This window comes from Podarcis gaigeae (assembly GCF_964106915.1).
Source record: "Podarcis gaigeae genome assembly, chromosome: 10".
Taxonomy (NCBI): domain Eukaryota; kingdom Metazoa; phylum Chordata; class Lepidosauria; order Squamata; family Lacertidae; genus Podarcis; species Podarcis gaigeae.
Genome location: NC_139686.1, coordinates 1,920,813 through 1,941,046, shown reverse-complemented (window position 1 = coordinate 1,941,046; position 20,234 = coordinate 1,920,813). Strand labels below are relative to the sequence as shown.

Sequence of the window (20,234 nt, the reverse complement as noted above, 5' to 3'; positions counted from 1 at the left end):
GAAGGAAGGACACTCCAAACTCTGGCACAGAAATGTTTATGTATATATATATATGCAGGTTTTGGTGTCCTCGGGTGTCTTCCCGTGTAAAAGTTGGGGTGTCTAGGCGACGTTTCGACGAGGTCTCACTCGTCATCTTCAGGCTGGTGCTTTCGGCTTCTTGTTACTGGAACAGAGCGGGATCTCAATGTTTGAGTTCCTATAAATACTGTAGAGGGGGTGTGGTGTCTAGCCTCCAATGTTCTGGGCAGAGAGGAAGTTCCCAGGCTAGTGTGCCTTTTCTTCTTTTGTTCCTTAATTACTTGAGAGATACCTTGAGTGATTTCTTGAGTGATATCCTGAGTACCACTTAGGTGGGTCATTAGGTGTGGATTAGTTGCTAAAGTCTTTGTGTCTTGACATCTTGAACTTTGTGAAGAGTTTTCCTGAGAAGATGGCTGTATTGCACTTAGTTGTGCTTTGGCTTGGCTTCGTGTATAGGGGCGAGCTGTGGTTTTGTGGCTTGTGTCAGCCAGATCTGTGTAGGGATTGCAGGGGGGTGCAGCATCCGGAGGTGCCACCATGGATTGGCTACTGGATGGTGTCAGTAATTCATCTGTGGAGAGGGTCTGGGTTTGGGTCTGGTGTGGTTGATTGGTGTTGGCGTTCTGTGTGCCTCTGGATCTGGTGTCAGTTTTTGTGGAGAGGGCTAATTTCCAGATGTCTGGCAAGCGGGATGTGTCGTCACGCTTGTTCATGTTGTGAGGGTGTTTCTCTATCTCGATGGCTTCCATGATTATTCTCTTGTGGTGATGTTCCGTGTTAAAGAGCAATTTGGAATCTGCAAAATTAATTTCGTGTCCTGTTTCTTTCATGTGTTGGAAAAGAGAGGAAGTTTTTTCTTCTTTTTTGACGGCATTCTTGTGTTCTGCGATACGTGCATTTATTCGTCTGTTTGTTTGTCCAATGTACGTGGCTGGGCAGACTTTGCAGGGTATTTCATAGATCCCTTGGTCATAGATCCCTTCCTCTCTTTTCCAACACATGAAAGAAACAGGACACGAAATTAATTTTGCAGATTCCAAATTGCTCTTTAACACGGAACATCACCACAAGAGAATAATCATGGAAGCCATCGAGATAGAGAAACACCCTCACAACATGAACAAGCGTGACGACACATCCCGCTTGCCAGACATCTGGAAATTAGCCCTCTCCACAAAAACTGACACCAGATCCAGAGGCACACAGAACGCCAACACCAATCAACCACACCAGACCCAAACCCAGACCCTCTCCACAGATGAATTACTGACACCATCCAGTAGCCAATCCATGGTGGCACCTCCGGATGCTGCACCCCCCTGCAATCCCTACACAGATCTGGCTGACACAAGCCACAAAACCACAGCTCGCCCCTATACACGAAGCCAAGCCAAAGCACAACTAAGTGCAATACAGCCATCTTCTCAGGAAAACTCTTCACAAAGTTCAAGAGGTCAAGACACAAAGACTTTAGCAACTAATCCACACCTAATGACCCACCTAAGTGGTACTCAGGATATCACTCAAGAAATCACTCAAGGTATCTCTCAAGTAATTAAGGAACAAAAGAAGAAAAGGCACACTAGCCTGGGAACTTCCTCTCTGCCCAGAACATTGGAGGCTAGACACCACACCCCCTCTACAGTATTTATAGGAACTCAAACATTGAGATCCCGCTCTGTTCCAGTAACAAGAAGCCGAAAGCACCAGCCTGAAGATGACGAGTGAGACCTCGTCGAAACGTCGCCTAGACACCCCAACTTTTACACGGGAAGACACCCGAGGACACCAAAACCTGCATTCCTGTACCCGTGAAAATCTACGAAAGCAAATATATATATATATATATATATATATTTAATGGAACTTGGGAATCCTGATATGGTACACAAATCTCTTGCCCATCGATTGACAAGAGCTCATTTTCCCTATGTAGTTGCCATCAGTTTATACATTTTTATAGTTGCGCGTCTCATGTCTAAAACACTCACGTTTTCAAAAATGTCAGTGCTCAGCATCACTAACAAATAAGTCCAGTCCAGTACTGAGACCCACAGTGCTATTTATTTATTTTTTGGTTTAGTCGTGTGTGCATATATTTGGGGTTTCTTGTATAGTCAAACCCTTGATGGCTAACGGCCTTGGATGATAACTGGGTATTCCATGTTACTAGAATTTAACCATGCAGTTAGTGCCCTCAACCTGTCTTGCTGAAGACTTAAAAGAGATGTTATGCAATAATTTGATCAATTCTCTGAGTTTCCATTTCTTTGGCAATCTTAATTTCAGTTCTCAACATTTCCACATCAGTTTGCAAGTTTGTGAAAAGTCTTCTTGAAAATTCATCAGGAATTTAGTGCAAATCTTTGCAGATATACACATATCTCTATGTGATTGCCTAATATGCACATTTCTGTGATTTCCCTAACTTAATGCTTTCTGTGTTATTTTCACTAGTACATGAATTTTTATGAACATTTTACTCTAGTATATCCATTTTTCACACATTCATTGGCTGGAGAACTGCATTGCAACATTTGTAGAGGTGCAAATTTCAATGTATGGATCTGCATTTCATGTTGTGTCTTGTTTCAGGGGTGCATGTCCAGATTAAGTGGCATAGTTCAGAAGGCAGAAGCTGGGAAATACTGAATGGGGAACAGCTAGGAGAAGAAAACACTGGGAGGGAGAGGGTTAACAGATTCACTGTCTCTGGAAAGCATTCCTCCACTCTCCCCAAGGTCAAGAAGAGGTCAGAAAGGGTCAGAACAGAAAGCACAGAAAGTACAGAGGGTACAAACTCAGATTACAAGACATAGACGTGACGTAGATTAATAGGGACGTAAGGAGGTGGGATCATTAATTGGGAGCACCGCCATTCCTAGAAGATGGGTTCTTTGTTCTCTCGCTGTGGTTATTAAAGTTTCCAACTGGTAGGAAGACTCCTTTTCCTTTGTTCTGCTTATCTACTGCCACGGGGGAGGAAGCCAGTTCCCTGAAGCCTGACACCCATGTAGGCGGCCTTGAGCTTCTTGGAGAAAAAGATGGGATCAATCAATCAACAGTGGGTCAACAAGAGAGGAGGCACAAGTGGCCCCTGCACTCTTCCACTTGTTGACTTATTCTAACACCTATGATAGAACGTAAGAAAGCAACTCTCTCCAGCGTCACTGGATGAAGGCCAGGTTATTTCTGTTTTGGGTACCACGCTTGAATGTAGGGGCGTACCTGAGGGTTGGCCAGGTTGGTCTCTGCCAAAGGCCCAGGCCCAGGGGAGCACAAAAATTGTGCCTCTCCACTCTTGCTAGGAGCCCACCTGCCCGTCTGTGCCCTCCCTGAGCTGCTCCTCTGGGCAGCCAACATCTCCTTGAGAGCCAGTGTGGTGTAGTGGTTAAGAGCGGTAGTCTCGTAATCTGGGGAACCGGGTTCGTGTCTCCGCTCCTCCACATGCAGCTGCTGGGTGACCTTGGGCCAGTCACACTTCTCTGAAGTCTCTCAGCCTCATTCACCTTACAGAGTGTTTGTTGTGAGGGAGGAAGGGAAAGGAGTTTGTGAGCCGCTTTGAGACTCCTTAGGGTAGTGATGAAGCGGGATATCAAACCCAAACTCTTCTCCTCCTCCTCCTCCTCCTCCTCCTCCTCCTCCTCCTCCTCTTCTTCTTCTTCTTCTTCTTCTTCTTCTTCTTCTTCTTCTTGCCAAGGTCTTCTCTGCTTGAATGTGATTCATAGAGTAAGAATCTGCTTTGAAAGTCTACCACAGTAGGAAAATCCTTAAATAAATAGATTAAGACTAGCAAGCAGGGCATCTTTCAATGGTTATTCTCACGAGGTCCCTGATTGGCTGCTGCACAGACGACCTTCCCTGCCATTGGATGGAGTCTCTACAAAGTTCTTCCCCAGGAGAAACTCTTGATTTCTCTCTGTTTCTCAGTTTTCAGCCTTAAATTCAGTTCTTCACATTTCCACATTAGATTGTGGTTGGTTGTTGTTTTGTTAAAGTCTTCATGGAAATTCACCAGTATGTTAATGCAAATTTCTCCTATACTCTCCTTCTCACTAAAGAAATGCTTTTTCCATCTCTTTTCTGGAAATATATGCCTACTTATCCACGCGTATTTGTATGCATTCCCTGACTGGACAGCTGCATCCCCGCCTGTCATGGAACTGCCATCAGAACAGGGGCAGGAAACAGAGGGGCAGTTGTGTTACTGGGAGCCTCTGAAAATCTCGCAAAGCAGTTCCTCTTCCACTGATGAGGAAAGCCCCACCTCCAGTGAGGAAGAGGTGAAAGGACCAGAGGATGCTGGTGGGAGCCTCAGCACCGCTCCTGGCCAAGCCGGCCAGGAGGGAAGCACGCCCCTTCCATCGCCTACCCTGCACAGAGGTCTAAAGCGCAAAGAGGGAAGGAAAAGGCTGGGCGTAACAAGACTTTTATGTTGGGGGAGGTCCAGGAAACAAGCACTCCCGGATTCTGCTAGCGATTGAGGCAGACATGAACTTTGGGGTTCCGTACTGTAAATAGTTTTTGCACCTAAATAATACCTAAATAAAAGACAGGTCAGAGTCCTGCCTGGTTACTTGTGAGCAACCACCTTTGCCATCTGACACCCCCCCAAAATGGAAAAGTGTGAAATTAAATGAAAGCTAAACTGACTTTCTTCCCCATTTTTAAATAAGAGCCAGTCCTTTTTGGTTTGAACATTGCAGTTCCCTGACTCCCTTGGGTGGTGCCCAATACCCTTGCCATCAGCATTTTCTGCCAGGCGAAAAATACCGTAAAGCCCAGAGGGAGGGGTCTCTTTTCCTGGGCTTCTTGATCTCTCTTCCTTTCGTTGCAAATGCATGTTCTTCAGGGGCTGCTCAAACAATAAAAACCTTCTTTCTTGCCAGAGTTGGGTCCACAGGCTGAATAGGCAAGACACAGCCAGGTGTTAGGAGATGAGGTGGTGCCTGAAACACAGCCAGAAACGGAGACCTTTTCTTAGGCAGAACATGAGCCTGGTTTGCCTCCAGTCCTGGCACGGTGGAAGGTGGGGACCCTGAAATCCACAAACCCCCTCGATCGCCCCTCACCTTCTCTGTCCCTCCTGTCTGACTCTCCTCCTGGGTCACCTGCAAGCAGCACCTGGATCTAACTTTCTCCCCACTATTTGTCTGACTCTGCAGCAATCACCTGAGTTCATTCAGCAGGAAGACGGCAGGTGAGGAGCAGAAACAGAAGGGAACCTGCGCAGGTTCCATCTGCAATGGGGTTCGGAGGAGGAATTACTTGTCTGCGTGCACTGGTTTGTTTAAAAGCATGCAAACTGGGCATTGTCTAACACTGGGCAGGATTTTTGAATCAATATGGGAAAAGAGGAAATAATCCAGGCTGGCTGATTTACCAAGCAATTCCATGTTCTGTGCAGCACAGGAAAGCTTCAAAGCGTTCAGAGTGTTCAGCGACCTGCTTGAGTCGGATTCGCTGTGTCCAGAATAGGGATGGGCAAATCGTTTATGCTGTGAAAAACCCTGAGATCTGGGGGTGGTGGTATACAAATTCTATTTCTAACAACAACCACAACAATTTTAATGCAAAGTTAGTGTGTGTGTTTTTTGTTTTGCCAAATGTACACCTTTTTGCAAAGCAATTTCCCCCAATACAGTGGTACTTCTGGTTAAGAACTTAATTCATTCCAGAGGTCCATTCTTAACCTGAAACTGTTCTTAACCTGAAGCACCACTTTAGCTAATGGGGCCTCCCGCTGCCCCCGCGCTGCTGGAGCACAATTTCTGTTCTCATCCTGAACCAAAGTTCTTAACCTGAAGCACTATTTCTGGGTTAGCAGAGTCTGTAACCTGAAGCATCTGTAACCCGAGGTACCACTGTATAACACATGTTTGCATGTTATCTGCAGTGTGTGTGTGTGTGTGTGTGTGTGTGTGTGTGTGTGTGTACCCGTGTCCACAGACCCAGTATACACATTTTTCTACACATTACTTGACAGGGCAACTGCATTGAAGTGTGAAGGGTGGCTGTATTTCAGTTTGCATGCTGTTTCAGAAAGAGCCGATTCAGTAGGCTTGCCTAATAATAATAATAATAATAATAATAATAATAATAATAATTGTATTTATACCCCACCCTCCCCAGCCAAGACCAGGCTCAGGGTGGCTAACATCCGGTATAAAACCAATTGATTAAAATACAACTTAAAAACAGGATTAAAATACAACTTAAAATGCAGCTTCATTTCAGTGGAAGCCCAGATCAAAAACTGTTCGGGGGGAGCAAATGTCAAGTCTTCACCAAGGCCAACTACCCAGACTGGTCCTACGTGAGCCAGAAAAAAGCCAGGGAAGTCCCCAAATAGGGGTTCCATCACAGAAGGAAAAGGAAAGAGAGGGAGGGGAACTGAATGTTAGTATCTCCCGCCCCCCTAGCCCAGAGTGGTTTTATGGTTCAGCCTTATTCATCAGCTGTAGGTTCAGGACAGATGCCACCCACCCCCAAAGGGCTGCTTCTCACAGTGCGTAAGCAATTTATGGCCTTTGCTGCCTCAAATGGCTTTATCTTAAACAACTGCAAAAAGGAGCTTAGATGCAATTAAAGAAGCAGGGAAAGTATATCAAAGACTATTAGCCAGGATAGTTAAAAGTTAGAGAAATGTTACATATCACTGAAAAACATCTGCTGGGGAGAACTATTGCCTTAGTGTTCCAATGCTCAACTTATTTGGTGTCATCCAGCTGACTGCTTTGGGATGAGCCCATCTGTTAATTTCCTATATTTTTTGCCGATATTTCTGTTCTGTTCTGCAGTAATCTGCTTTTTATTTAAACAAATCCCCCCCTCCAGCTACATAGCTCAGTAATATTTTTTGATAGGACAAATGGCAAGAGATTCAGACTTAACATTAGGAAAAACTCTCTGAGGACAAGAGCTGTTAGACAGCGGAACGGACTCTCTCAGAAGGTAGTGGACTCTCCAACTTTGGAGGCTTTTAAACAGAGGTTGGATGGCCTCAGGGATGGTTCAGGGATGTTTAAGCTAAGATTCCTGAATTCCAGGTGGCTGGAATGGAGGATCCTAAATATTTACTAGTTATTTCCCAATTCAAATCAGACTTCAAATTCAGGCAGTTACTAAACCCGTCTCTTTTGGCCTCCGTTAAAATGATGACCCTTACAGGTTTTCCCCAAGTTTCCCCCATTGTGGTCTCAGGCAAGATTTTCAACAAACCTGCAATTAATGTTCTTTTTTCATATAAGAAACCTATATAGTAAATCCCAGTTAGGTGGTTGGAGGCAGGGTCCCCCATCTACAGACCTATCATGTTGTTGTTGTTGTTTAGTCGTTTAGTCGTGTCCGACTCTTCGTGACCCCATGGACCAGAGCACGCCAGGCACTCCTGTCTTCCACTGCCTCCCGCAGTTTGGTCAGACTAATCTTTGTAGCTTCGAGAACACTGTCCAACCATCTCATCCTCTGTCGTCCCCTTCTCCTTGTGCCCTCCATCTTTCCCAACATCAGGGTCTTTTCCAGGGAGTCTTCTCTTCTGCATTTATATGCAAGTTGTTCATATGTTCTAAGTTTGTACAAGTCTTCAATCGAGTCGTAGAAGTGAACCACAATTTTATTTTTCCAATTCATCAGCATCAGTCTTTTTGCTGTGGTAAGGCCACAGAGAGTCCAGTCAAACTGTCCTTTTCTAAGGTTCCATGTGCTGGGTATATAATTCAAGAGGATGTTTTGCTCTGCAAATGTTAGGTTGTTCCATACAGTTATGTTGATGCTTTCAGTTACCGTCTGCCAAAAATCTTTTAAAAAACAAAGAAACCCACCTCTGCCCATGATTTCACATGTGTATGTTCTGGAACCTTCTTTTGTCCGCATTAATCTCTCTTCCTTGCTGCTCTCTTCTCAGAGTTGACCTTGATGCAGACCATGGAAGGCAGCAATCAGACGCTGGTGGTGACCGAATTCATCTTCCTGGGTTTCTCTGGGGTCCAAAAAGGTCAGTCCTTCTTCTTCCTGCTCTTTCTGACCATCTACCTCTTCACCCTGCTGGGAAACTCCATGATCTTCACCCTGATCCAGCTGGATTCACGCCTCCACAGCCCCATGTACTTTTTCCTCAGCCATTTATCCTGCTTGGACGTCTGCTACTCATCTGTCACCATCCCCAAGATCCTGGTGAACTTCTTGCGCCAGAGACACACCATTTCCTACAACCAGTGCATGGCCCAGATGTTCTTCCTGATGACCTTTGCAGGGACTGAGTGTGCCCTGCTGGCCGTCATGGCCTACGACCGCTATGCCGCCATTTGTCAACCCTTGCGCTATGCTCACCTGATGAGCAGAAGAGTGTGTGTCCCTCTGGCTACCACTTCTTGGATCTGGGGCCTCTTGGACTCTGCCATTCACACTGTGCTCTCCACCAACCTGGCCTTCTGTGGGGCCAACCAGATCCACCACATCTTCTGCGATGTCCCACCACTGCTGAAAATCGCCTGCAGCAACACCTATGTCAACGAGATGGCCCTTCATGCAGCAAGCATTTTTGTGGGGATCAGCCCTTTCCTCCTGGTGGTCATCTCCTATATCTTCATTCTGTCGGCCATCCTTCGGATCCGCTCTAACACCGGCAGGCACAAGGCCTTCTCCACTTGCGCAGCCCACATAGTTGTGGTCATCATCTATTTTGGGATGGCCAACGTGAACTACAACCGCCCGAGCGCAGGCTACTCCTTGGAAGTGGACAGCCTGGTCTCCACACTCTACTGCATCATCACCCCTATGCTGAACCCCCTCATCTACAGCCTCCGCAACAAGGAGGTGAAAGAAGCCCTGAAGAAGGTTTTGGGGAGTCAGAAGAAGGGATATAATTCCCCTCACTAACAAGTGGTGTGGAAATCAGACCACTAGATAATCATTTGAAATGTACATTAGCAGCACCGCTCCTTATTCTATCAGGAAGGTCTCTTTGTTCATCTGTTCCAAAGGTGCTCTGAGGGTTGTACAAAGTGCAAAAATATTGACACGCAAGTAGCATGCAAATCACTTCCTCAGATACACTGAAAGTTTACAAAGATTACAAGAAGACTTCCACCAGTTATTAAAATAGGTTTGCCCTTTTAGAATCAGTTTTTCTAGCAGTTATCTTACTTTACTTGCAGTGTGTAAAGACACATGTTTTTGCACAACTTTGTTCTTGCAGCTAAAACAGAATATGAATCGAGCATATGCCTCCCTCATCCTCATAGGACTAGTTTAGCCAGCTAGCGCTGGTGATCATCTAATGTTTATTGGATGGATTTTCCCCCTAAATTGATTTTTGAATTCTGAATTTATTGTTACTCATGTTTTATACTGTATTTTATGCTGTTTTTTGTTGCATCAATTAAGTGTTTTAAATTTGTTGTTAGCCATCCTGAGTCCAGTTTTCTGAACCGGGAAGGGCGGGTTATAAATAAAAAAATATTTATTTATTTATTTATTTATTTATTTATTTTTATTTATCCTTAGTTACATACACACTTTAACCATTAAACGAAGCAGATTTGACTATATGTTCTGCATTGTACACCAATGTATAAGCTCAAGACAAGACTCTTGATTTTCTGTTTACTGTTCAGGTGTGTATAATTAAGCTCCTTAATCAGTGCCCTTCCCATCCCCATCTAGACCTTTTGTTTGTTTATTGCATCATTCTGTATTATATTATATTTTAAAATTAAGTGCTTTTAGTATTTTGTAAGCTATCCTGTACGGTTATTTTGATACTCTGTATCTTTTAAAAACATTATTAAAAACATGCACACAATTTCCCCTAAAACGTTCCTCATTTTTCAGCCACTTATGCCTTTTTATCCATGCTTTACCCAAGTTCAGACATTTTTTCTGCACGTTACTTGGCTGGAGATTTGCATTGCAAGATCTGGAGATGGGCAAATTGAAAAGGCGGGCTGTGCTTTGATTCCCGTATTGCTTCAGAAAGTGTAAATTAAATGGAGATTGAATAGATTTTCTTCCCCCTTCCCTAACCAAGAGCCTGGTTTGAACATTGGTATTCCCCAACCCCCTGGGTCCCCACCCTTCGCTCACGACTCCAAACTTCTCTGCCAATTAAAAGAAAAACCCAAAGGGGGTGGGGTAGGAGAGAGAGAAGAGAAATCTTTTTCTGGACTCCTTGATTTTTCTTTCTCCTGATGCAAATGTGTGTTCTTCAGGGGCAGCTGAAGAACTCAGTATAAACCTGATTTCCTGCCAGAGTTGGACCCACACAATACAAGAAGTGTGCAGCTTAGTTTTAGGTCCTGTGATTGATGCCTGAAGCGCTGGGGACTGTTTTTGGGAAGAACTCCTGCCCGACTCTCCTCACTGGGTTACTGGGACAAAGCATCAGCATCTAAAACTGACTTTCTCGACATCCCGACTTTCTCGACAGGTGCCACAGCCTTATTCATGCAGCAGGGAGGTGCCAGGTGAGAAATGAAGGGAAATGAAGGTGTCCATGAAGTAGCCCTCAGACCCAGGAAAGGTGGGATAGGAATTGATCGTCTCCACTCACCAGTTTTATTGAAACCAGGTGAATTTTTTAACTGGAGGTTGTCTAACATCATTCCAGAAGTTTAAACCAGAAATCATGCTGGGAAATAATCCAGGCTGGCTGGTTTAAAACTGAAAACGAAATGATTCATTCTTCCATGCAGGACAGGAAAGCTTTGAAATGCTCACAGTGCTATGTGCTTGGGCTGGGTTTGCTCTGTCCAGAGCAAAGATGGGCAAATCTCCGAATTTCAGTTCCGCCCCATTTCTCATTTCGCCACTCTTAAGTTCATTTTTCTACATTTTAACAGCAGTTTGGAATCTTTGCTAAGTCCTCACGAAAATTCACCAGCATTTTAGTGCAAAGTTCTCCTAATACAGTATATACACGAGTGTTCGTTTGTTGCAATTTTGCAAAGCAATTTCTCCTAGTACAGTGGTACCTCGGGTTACAGACGCTTCAGGTTACAGACTCCGCTAACCCAGAAATAGTACCTCGGGTTAAGAACTTTTCTTCAGGATGAGAATAGAAATCATGTGGCGGTGGCACAGCGGCAGTGGGAGGGCCCATTAGCTAAAGTGGTACCTCGGGTTAAGAATGGTTTCAGGTTAAGAATGGACCTCTGGAACGAATTAAGTTCTTAACCCGAGGTACCACTGTATAATGCATTTTTGCATGTGTTACTTGACCAGAGAACTTCATTGCAAAATTTAGGGAAGCGTGAGTTTCAAAGGGTGGCTGTTTCAGAAACTTGGAAACTGTGCAAATGAGGTATGTTTGCCATTGAATGCAAATCTAATGCACTCCCCATCCCAAGCCCAGAGTGATTTTACGTATCAGCCTTATTTATTGCCCGTGAATTCAGGACAGTCGCTTGCCACGCTTCACCCTTCCAAAATAACAGCTTCTCACAGTGCATAAGAAATTTTTGGGTTTGGCTGCTTGGAGATGCTGTAATTCCCCTACATTAAAAAGCTCTAAATTGGGTTTGGGCAGATATGGGGAGGAGCGAAAGTCTATCAATGGCTATTAGCCACAGTAGCTAGACTTTAGCCAGAGGTCACGTGGCCCTGGGGAATATCTGTTTTGGAGGGCTAGTGCTCATGTGCTCTGATGGTCAACTTCTCTGGCGGAATCTGAGGACCACTTGTGAAAGGGGGGAGGTTTGCAATTTGTAGATTGCACATGTTTTCTACTGATAATTCTCTTCCATTCTGCAGAAATCTGCAACTTTAAAGAGGAAAAAACCCCTCGTAATACATATTTAACTACATACATAACACATCATGCCATTTCTTGGAACAATGGGCCAAGACTGACTTCTTTAGGTATCCCTAAGAGAAGGATTCTGAACTAGACAGACCTTTCATCTCATCCGGCAGGGCTGGTCAGAGAGAGGGTCATGAGAGCCTCAAACAGCACTCACACAAATTTGTACTGGGTGCTCTTAGGATAAGATGCAAATATAAACCATATATTGATTACAGGGGAATACAATACAGAATTTATTTATTTTTATAGCAGAACATTTTGGTTCCAGCTTTGTCAGTTGTGGTCATTGCAGGGTTTTGAGGCTGCCATGCTCAGAAGGGCTTCATTCATGGAAGAAAGCAATGCTCCCACGGTCCTTCAAGTTGACACCATGTCCCTCATGCACATCTAGAATTTCTCCCTTTTTGCTACTATTGCTGGATCTCTTGGCATCTCTGTAGTCTGACCAGCTGCGGTTCTCAGAACAATCTTAGCAAAAGGGAGAACTTCTGGATGTACCCAGTGAACACATTACAGCTACATGGGCAGGAGACTTGTTCAAATTTCTTACAATAATCAGCTGTGAAGCCTTCTGGTCCAGGGGCTATTTAAAAAAAATATCTCACTGACAATACTGTGGAGCTCAGAGATCATTATGGGAGGCTGGTGCTTATCAGAATCAGATTGGGCTAGACATCATTAAATGCTTCAATAGCATCATTTTTGGGACAATCAGATGCATGCAATTTCTCATACAATTTTTAAAATTCATTTGTGACGTTATCAGATCCTATTATCAGTTTATCCTCGTTGGTCTTTTGTTGTTGGACCCAATTATTCTACTATTTAGTTTTAAACAAACAAATATGGTCACAATCTGCCAGCTTTGTTTCTTTCATTGAAGATACACTGTCTAACAAATCTTAGCTTTTTTCTGTTAGAGTGAAGTTTATGAGATCATATTTTCTTTCTATAATTTTTTGTAGAGAACATAGCTATGTGTTTCCTTTCTTTCTAATTGTTGCATGCCTTCTCCCTTTGTTTTATTTTTTCAAGTATGAGTCTTTTAAAATTATTTGACCTCTCATTACTGCCTTTGAAACATCCCATATAGTTGTTGTTTAGTCATTTAGTCGTGTCCGACTCTTCATGCCCCCCTGGACCAGAGCACGCCAGGCTCTCCTGTCTTCCACTGCCTCCCGCAGTTTGGTCATACTCATGCTGGTCGCTTCGAGAACACTGTCCCACCTTCTCGTCCTCTGTCATTCCCTTCTCCTTGTGCCCTCCATCTTTCCCAACATCAGGGTCTTTTCCAGGGAGTCTTCTCTTCTCATGAGGTGGCCAAAGTCTTGGAGCCTCAGCTTCAGGATCTGTCCTTCCAGTGAGCACTCAGGGCTGATTTCCTTCAGAAGGGATAGGTTTGATCTTCTTGCAGTCCATGGGACTCTCAAGAGTCTTTCATATAGTAGTTTGCATCAACTCTACAGAGTTATTGATATGGAAATATTCTCTAGGTTCTCTAGGTCTGCTAGGTCCCAAGTGACATTTTCATTCTTTAATGTAACATTTTCCAAATGCCAGCACTTGTTGCTTTGCAGTCTGCTGGTTGTCCATGCTAACATAGCTGTCAGCATATACCGGGATTCCAGTTTCAACTTTAGTGCCACGTTAATAATAATAATAAATTTTACTTATATCCCACCCTCCCCAGCCGAAGCCGGGCTCAGAGCGGCTAACAACAGTAAAATAATACAGCATTCTAAAATCAATTCATTATAAAATCAGTTCAAATCAAATTAGTGGCAACCATTGGGCTAGAGTTCTATGAGGATTACAGAAAGAGGGGGTCAGGCTGTGCCCTGGCCAAAGGCCTGATTGAATCAGTCTTGCAGGCCCTGCAGAAAGATGTCAAATCCCACAGGGCCCTATTCTCTTGTGACAGAGCGTTCCACCAGATCGGGACCACAGCTGAAAAAACCCTGGCTGTGGTTGAGGCCAGCCTAACCTTGTTGTGGCCCGGGACCTCCAAGATGTTTTTGTTTGCAGACCGTAAGGTCCTCTGTGGGACATACCAGGAGAGGAGGTACCGTAGGTACGAGGGTCCCAGGTCATATAGGACTTTAAACCAGCACCTTAAACCTGACCCTGTACTCTACCAGGAGCCAGTGCAGCTGGTATAGCATTGAATGGATGTGTTCCTGCAATGAGGACCCTGTAAGGAGTCTTGCCGTGGCATTCTGCACCTGCTGGAGTTTCTGGGTCAGTCTCAAGGGTAGCCCCACATAGAGTGAGTTACAATAATCAAGCCTGGAGGTGACCGTCGTGTGGATCACAGTGGCTAGGTCAGGGTGAGAGAGGTAAGGAGCCAACGGCTTAGATTGGTGGAGATGAAAAAATTCCACCTTTGTTGTAGGTGCAATCTGCGCCTCCTTGGAAAGGGAGGTGTCGAAGATTACACCCAAACTCTTAACGGACGGTACTAGCAGTAATTGCACCCCCACAAGAGATGAGAGTTGCCACACTTCCGTTTTGAGTGTTATGCTGAAGTCTGTCTGTTTTTGCTATTTATTTTGTGTTCTTTTGGCTCTTTTTTGTTTTGTTTTTGTGACTGTGTGGAACCCAGTTCAGCTCCTGATGGATTGCGTGACTGCAGTACATTGTTTATTGCTTCCATTTTATGGATCAGTGGTCTCGTTAGATAGTAAAAATCATGTTAAATTGCTGTTTTAGGGGTTGTTTTTAAAAGTCTGGAACATTTTGCATTACTTTGTATGGGAAAGCGTGCCTTGGCTTTGGAACACTTTGGTTTTTGAATGGACTTCCAGAACGGATTAAGTTTGAGAACCAAGATATCACTGTACCAGGAGGTAAGTCTAGAAGAATTTGGCTTTATTCACTCTGATCTTAAATGGAATACCTGATCAGCTTTCCCCCCCTGTATGGCATCTTTTCCTTTTAACCTTAGAAATTTTACCTGCATGCCTTGTGAGATTTTCCTTTGAACGGCATGCGCTGAGTTGATACACTTTGCTGCTTCAATCCCTACCTCCCATGCTTGCTCTAGTTCCAGAAATCCCTTAAATTGCTTTTCTAGAAATCCAACTCTCTCTTATTTTTAAAGGTGTGACAACTAGAAAGGTCCCAGAGTATTCCAGGTGTGGTTTGATGGAAGGAACATAAATGTAGATGTGCCCAATCTTTCTCACTGCTCTGCTTCTGATTTAATCCTCTTTCTGAAGAAGACCTTTCCTTCTTCACAGAGGTAGGTTTGTGGGAGGGTATCCCAGCTATAAAAACAACACCCCCCCAAAAAAAAAACCACCACCAGGAAGAGATCAAAATAATATAATTTTATTGTTAAGAAAGAATATGAACTAATATAGAAGAGAGCAGTCTGTTATGGATGCTTTAGTGGAGATCCCTGCATTGAACTAAATGACCCTCAGAATCCCTTCCAACTCAACTATTCGATGAGTTTATGGGTCTAAAGGTTAAGTAGAAGACCTCCTTCCTAGAGAAACCGATGTGTCTTCCAAATCAATGGGACCCCCTCTCCAAGCAGGGAATAGAGAGCAAGGTTCAGGCTCAGCTGCCTATTTCTGTATCTTAAATTCTATTAGCACCAGATTATTTGTGCCAGCTTAATTTATGACAAAATGCTTCTCTACATTCGTTACATCAGTTGCAGACCCCCAAAAGTTAAATATGCCCCCGCCTGGGGCAGTAACACATCCTCTGTTTTTTGTGTGTGTGCACATAATTTATAAAATGAATTTATAAATTTATAAATGTGCTCTTGTTAAGACTATGAAAATGATGAAAGCAGAGAGATCTTTAGGGTCAAAAATACTCTGTCCCATGCATTCCCTGCCCACATCTTTCTTTCTTCTTTCTTTCTTTCTTTCTTTCTTTCTTTCTTTCTTTCTTTCTTTCTTTCTTTCTAGTTCTCCACTCAAAACTGACCTCAACAGAGCCATGGAAAGCAGGAATCAGACGCTACCAGTGACCGAATTCATCTTCCTGGGTTTCTCTGGGGTCCACGAGGGACAGTCCTTCCTTTTCCTGCTCTTTCTGACCATCTACCTCTTCACCCTGGTGGGAAACGGTGTGATCTTCACCCTGATCCAACTGGATTCACGCCTCCACAGCCCCATGTACTTTTTCCTCAGCCATTTATCCTGCTTGGACGTCTGCTACTCATCCGTCACCATCCCAAAGATTCTGGCAAACCTCTGGCACCAGAGACACACCATTTCCTACAACCAGTGCATGGTCCAGATGTTCCTCCTGATGACATTTGCAGGGACTGAATGTGCCCTGCTGGCCGTCATGGCCTACGACCGCTATGCCGCCATTTGTCAACCCTTGCGCTATGCTCACCTGATGAGCAGAAGAGTGTGTGTCCCTCTGGCTACCACTTCTTGGATCTGGGGCCTCTTGGACTCTGCCATTCATACCGCGCTCTCCACCAACCTGGCCTTCTGTGGGGCCAACCAGATCCACCACATCTTCTGCGATGTCCCTCCTCTTCTGCAAATCGCCTGCAGCAACACCTACGTCAATGAGATGGCCCTTCATGTAGCAAGTGTGTTTGTCAGCCTGGGGACTTTCCTCCTGGTGGTCATCTCCTATATCTTCATTCTGTCAGCCATCCTTCGGATCCGCTCAAACACTGGCAGGCGAAAAGCCTTCTCCACTTGCGCCGCCCACATAGTTGTGGTCATCATCTATTTTGGGATGGCCAATGTGAACTACAACCGCCCGAGCGCAGGCTACTCCTTGGAAGTGGACACCCTGATCTCCACTCTCTATTGTATCATCATCCCCATGTTGAATCCTGTCATCTACAGCCTCCGCAACAAGGAGGTGAAGGAAGCTCTGAGGAAGGTTCTGGGGGGCTTGAAGAAGGGCTCTGATCTTCCTCACTAACAATGTCTCCTGCCTTTGGTGAAAATTTTCTTGGGGGTCAAAGTACAGTGGCTAACACCATATTCCCATTGGTTAGACTTAATTCAGCAATACATTACTAGACAGATTCCAAAGAATTAGGTCATGATTCTGCACTGGGTCTTGTGTCCAACACCCAGTTCAGCAACTGCATTGTCTCCCAGACTGAAGAGCTGCTTAGCTGACAAATTCAACATGGCGCACTGTCACAAGGGGATTGGTCTTGGACCTCAGACCTAAATCCAATAATAATAATAATAATAATAATAATAATAATAATAATAATAATATTTATACCCCGCCCATCTGGCTGGGTTGCCCCAGCCACTCGGGCCGCTCACAGAACATATAAAACACAACGAAGCACCAAACATTAAAAACAGTTGTTCTTGTTGTTTCCTATTTTTTCAGTTTAGTCCTCTGAGAACAAAGAATTCCCATTCTTCCACAGTTAAGTTCTTTTAATTTCATGGATCCACATTTCTACGTCTTTTTCTGTTTTCTTTATTTTGTTAAGTCTTCCCCAAAATTCATCAGCATCTTAGTGCAAAGTTCTCCTGACACACACATTCTTGTATGCAGCCTTGCTTGATATATTCATTCTTTAAAACACCATTTCCCCTTCAAATGCAACCTTTTCTCCATATTTTACGTTCGCCCGTATAGTTCTGCAAATATGACTTGTGCTGGATATCTGTCCTGTATGATCTGGAGAAGTACAAATTTGAAATGCTGGCTGTGTTTTTATCTTTGTACTGTTTTTTGGAAAGTGTGAATCAAATGCAGATTGAATTCATTTCCTGCGCCCCTCCTCCCTGAGAGCCTCATTTGAACACTGCTATTCCCTGATCCCCTTGAGATCTAATCTGTACCCTTGGCACCAGCATTTTCTATCAAGGGGAAAACCCAAGGGAAAGAGATGTCTTTTCCTGCACTCCCTGATATTCCTTCCCTCCTCAAGGGCTGTTCAAACACACAATAAAAGCTCTCTTCCCTGCTGGAGTTTGGGCCACAAGATGCAGGCAGAACTGTGACCAATTATAGGGTGTATGGTGATGCCTGAAGGACAAGGAGAGTCAGCCAGAAACTGGAACCATTCCTTGAGCTGAAGATGAGCCCCAGCTTGGTCCATCCCTTGTTCTGACAAGAGAAAAGGTGGAGACTCTGCTACCCATCCACCCTTCTCTTGCTTCCAGGTCCTCCTGCCTGGTCCTCCTCAAATGGGCAACATGGAAGAAACATCAGCGTCTGAAAGCAAGTATCTCTACATCCTTCCAAGCCCAGCAGCAACCAGCTGAGTTCCACAGGCCAGAAGTTGCCAGGTGAGGAGCAGAGAAATAAGAGGACCTGGGAAGTCACCTCCAAACCCAGGAAAGGCTGGGTTTGCAAAGGTGATAGGGAGGCATCGCTCACCTGCACGCAGCAGTTTGCTTAAAACCATGCAAATGTCACATCCGCCACTGCGTAATATTGTATATGATGGTTAAAGCATGCAGGGAAATGAAGGAATCGTCTGGGCTGGCTGATTGACAGCTGGGCGCAAAGCTGTTTGATGTTCCTTACAAGACGACAGAGCTTTGACATGCTCAAAGTGGCAAGCAGTCTGCTTCAGTTGACTTCATTCTGTCCAGTGTAAGGATTGGGTGATGTGTCAGTTTTGATTTCTCCTTTTTCCGCTCTTAAGTTTAGTTCTCCATATCAGTTTGGGGATTTTATTTTATTTTCCCAAGTACTCACAAAAAATTCACCAGCATTTTAGTACCCAGCAGTTTCCCTTAAAATAATGCATGTGTTTGAGTAATGTATCTATTTGCGCACACATTCAGCCACTGTAGATGCATCCTGGCAGCCATTTCCTCAGTGGGGGACCTGTATTGCAAAATTCGTGGAAGTGCAAATTTTGAAGGGTCCTTCCCCCCCCCTCCAGTGTTTCAGAAAGTGCAGATTAGTTAAGTCTGTTTTTAAATGTAAACTGAATTTGATGCCCTCCCCCCTCCCTAGTCAAAAGCGGTTTTATGCATCAGACTTACTCATGGGCAAGGGACGCAGGTGGCGCTGTGGGTTAAAGCCTCAGCGCCTAGGACTTGCTGATCGAAAGGTCGGCGGTTCGAATCCCTGCGGCGGGGTGCGCTCCCGTTGCTCGGTCCCAGCGCCTGCCAACCTAGCAGTTCGAAAGCACCCCCGGGTGCAAGTAGATAAATAGGGACCGCTTACCAGCGGGAAGGTAAACGGCGTTTCCGTGTGCGGCTCTGGCTCGCCAGAGCAGCGATGTCACGCTGGCCACGTGACCCGGAAGTGTCTCCGGACAGCGCTGGCCCCTGGCCTCTTGAGTGAGATGGGCGCACAACCCCAGAGTCTGTCAAGACTGGCCCGTACGGGCAGGGGGTACCTTTACCTTTACCTTTTTTTACTCATGGGCTGTAGATTCAGGACAGACATTTCCCCCGCCCACCAAAAAGTAGTGTGTCTCACGGTGCAGAAAACATTGAAGGGTTTAGCTGCCTCAACATATCATGGTAGCCTTGCCCTATCAGCTTTTAATAGGGCTTAGACAAATTAAAGGAGGAGGGGAAGTCTATCAGTGGCTATTAACCAGGGTAGCTGAACTTTAGCCAGAGGTCACCTGCGCAAAGAAAGCCTCCCCCCATCTTTTAAGTCAAGCTCCCCCATATCTTTCCATCGTTCTTTTCAAATGCAAAAGGGGAACTTAAGATTCTTAACTGAGCAACACGAGCGTGTTGAGCAACTGGCTCTGGCACCCCAGAGTGCTGGATTTATGTATAAGCTAAACAAGCTATGGCTTAGGGCCCCACTCCCTTGGGGGCCCCCAAAAAAATTTAGAGGGGGAAAAACTGGATGTACATTTCCAAAATATAAGATAAAAAACAAATAAAATAAAACCTACAGACAGCAACAGTGTTTTGTGTTGTGTAGGCTCCTATGGTGTAAGTCATGGGCCCCCAATCATTTTAATCTAGAGCTTAATAATTATTTCACTATTAGTATACTTCTTCTTTCACTATTAATATACTTCTTCTTAATTGTATTTCAGTTCAACAATTACTTTCATAAAATACATATTTTGTTATGTGCAATTGGCTTGATATACCTATTAGGTCCATCAATTACCATATAGCATATATTCAACACACAAAACAGGGACAATTTGTTGTTGACAAAGGACAGCTGGACATATCAAGGGCCCCATTACCTTCAGTCGCTTAGGGCCTCATCAAACCTAAATCTGGCCCAGGGTGTGGGTGTGGAGAGACTTTAAAAAGCTGAGACGCCCCTGCAGCTTTCCTCCCTCCCCATGGCCAGGGGAGCTGCCCATCCTTGCTGCTTACTTGTGAGTAAATTAGAACGACTCTAGTGTGGTGGATAGGCTAGGAGTCATCCGGTTTTATTTCTATTGGTTTATTTTGCATTCTGTTTTGACCTTCTGCCTGCTTACCCCCAACCTTTTTATTCTTTAATAAAT

The 20,234-nt window shown here is 44.6% G+C and overlaps 2 protein-coding genes across 2 annotated transcripts; both read left to right on the top strand.

Annotated features, from left to right (window-relative positions):
- Positions 1–7,938: 7,938 nt before the first annotated feature.
- On the top strand, positions 7,939–8,904 carry LOC310825816 (olfactory receptor 5V1-like; the record flags this gene model as incomplete). Its single annotated transcript, XM_083699637.1, has 1 exon — positions 7,939–8,904. Exon 1 carries the CDS (start codon positions 7,942–7,944, stop codon positions 8,902–8,904), a length of 963 nt encoding a protein of 320 aa, XP_083555763.1. The 5' UTR covers positions 7,939–7,941.
- A 6,877-nt stretch (positions 8,905–15,781) lies between these two features.
- Positions 15,782–16,735, top strand: LOC310825815 (olfactory receptor 5T7-like; the record flags this gene model as incomplete). The annotated part of the gene is made up of 1 exon (XM_083699636.1): positions 15,782–16,735. One exon carries the CDS (start codon positions 15,782–15,784, stop codon positions 16,733–16,735), a length of 954 nt encoding a protein of 317 aa, XP_083555762.1.
- Positions 16,736–20,234: the final 3,499 nt, after the last annotated feature.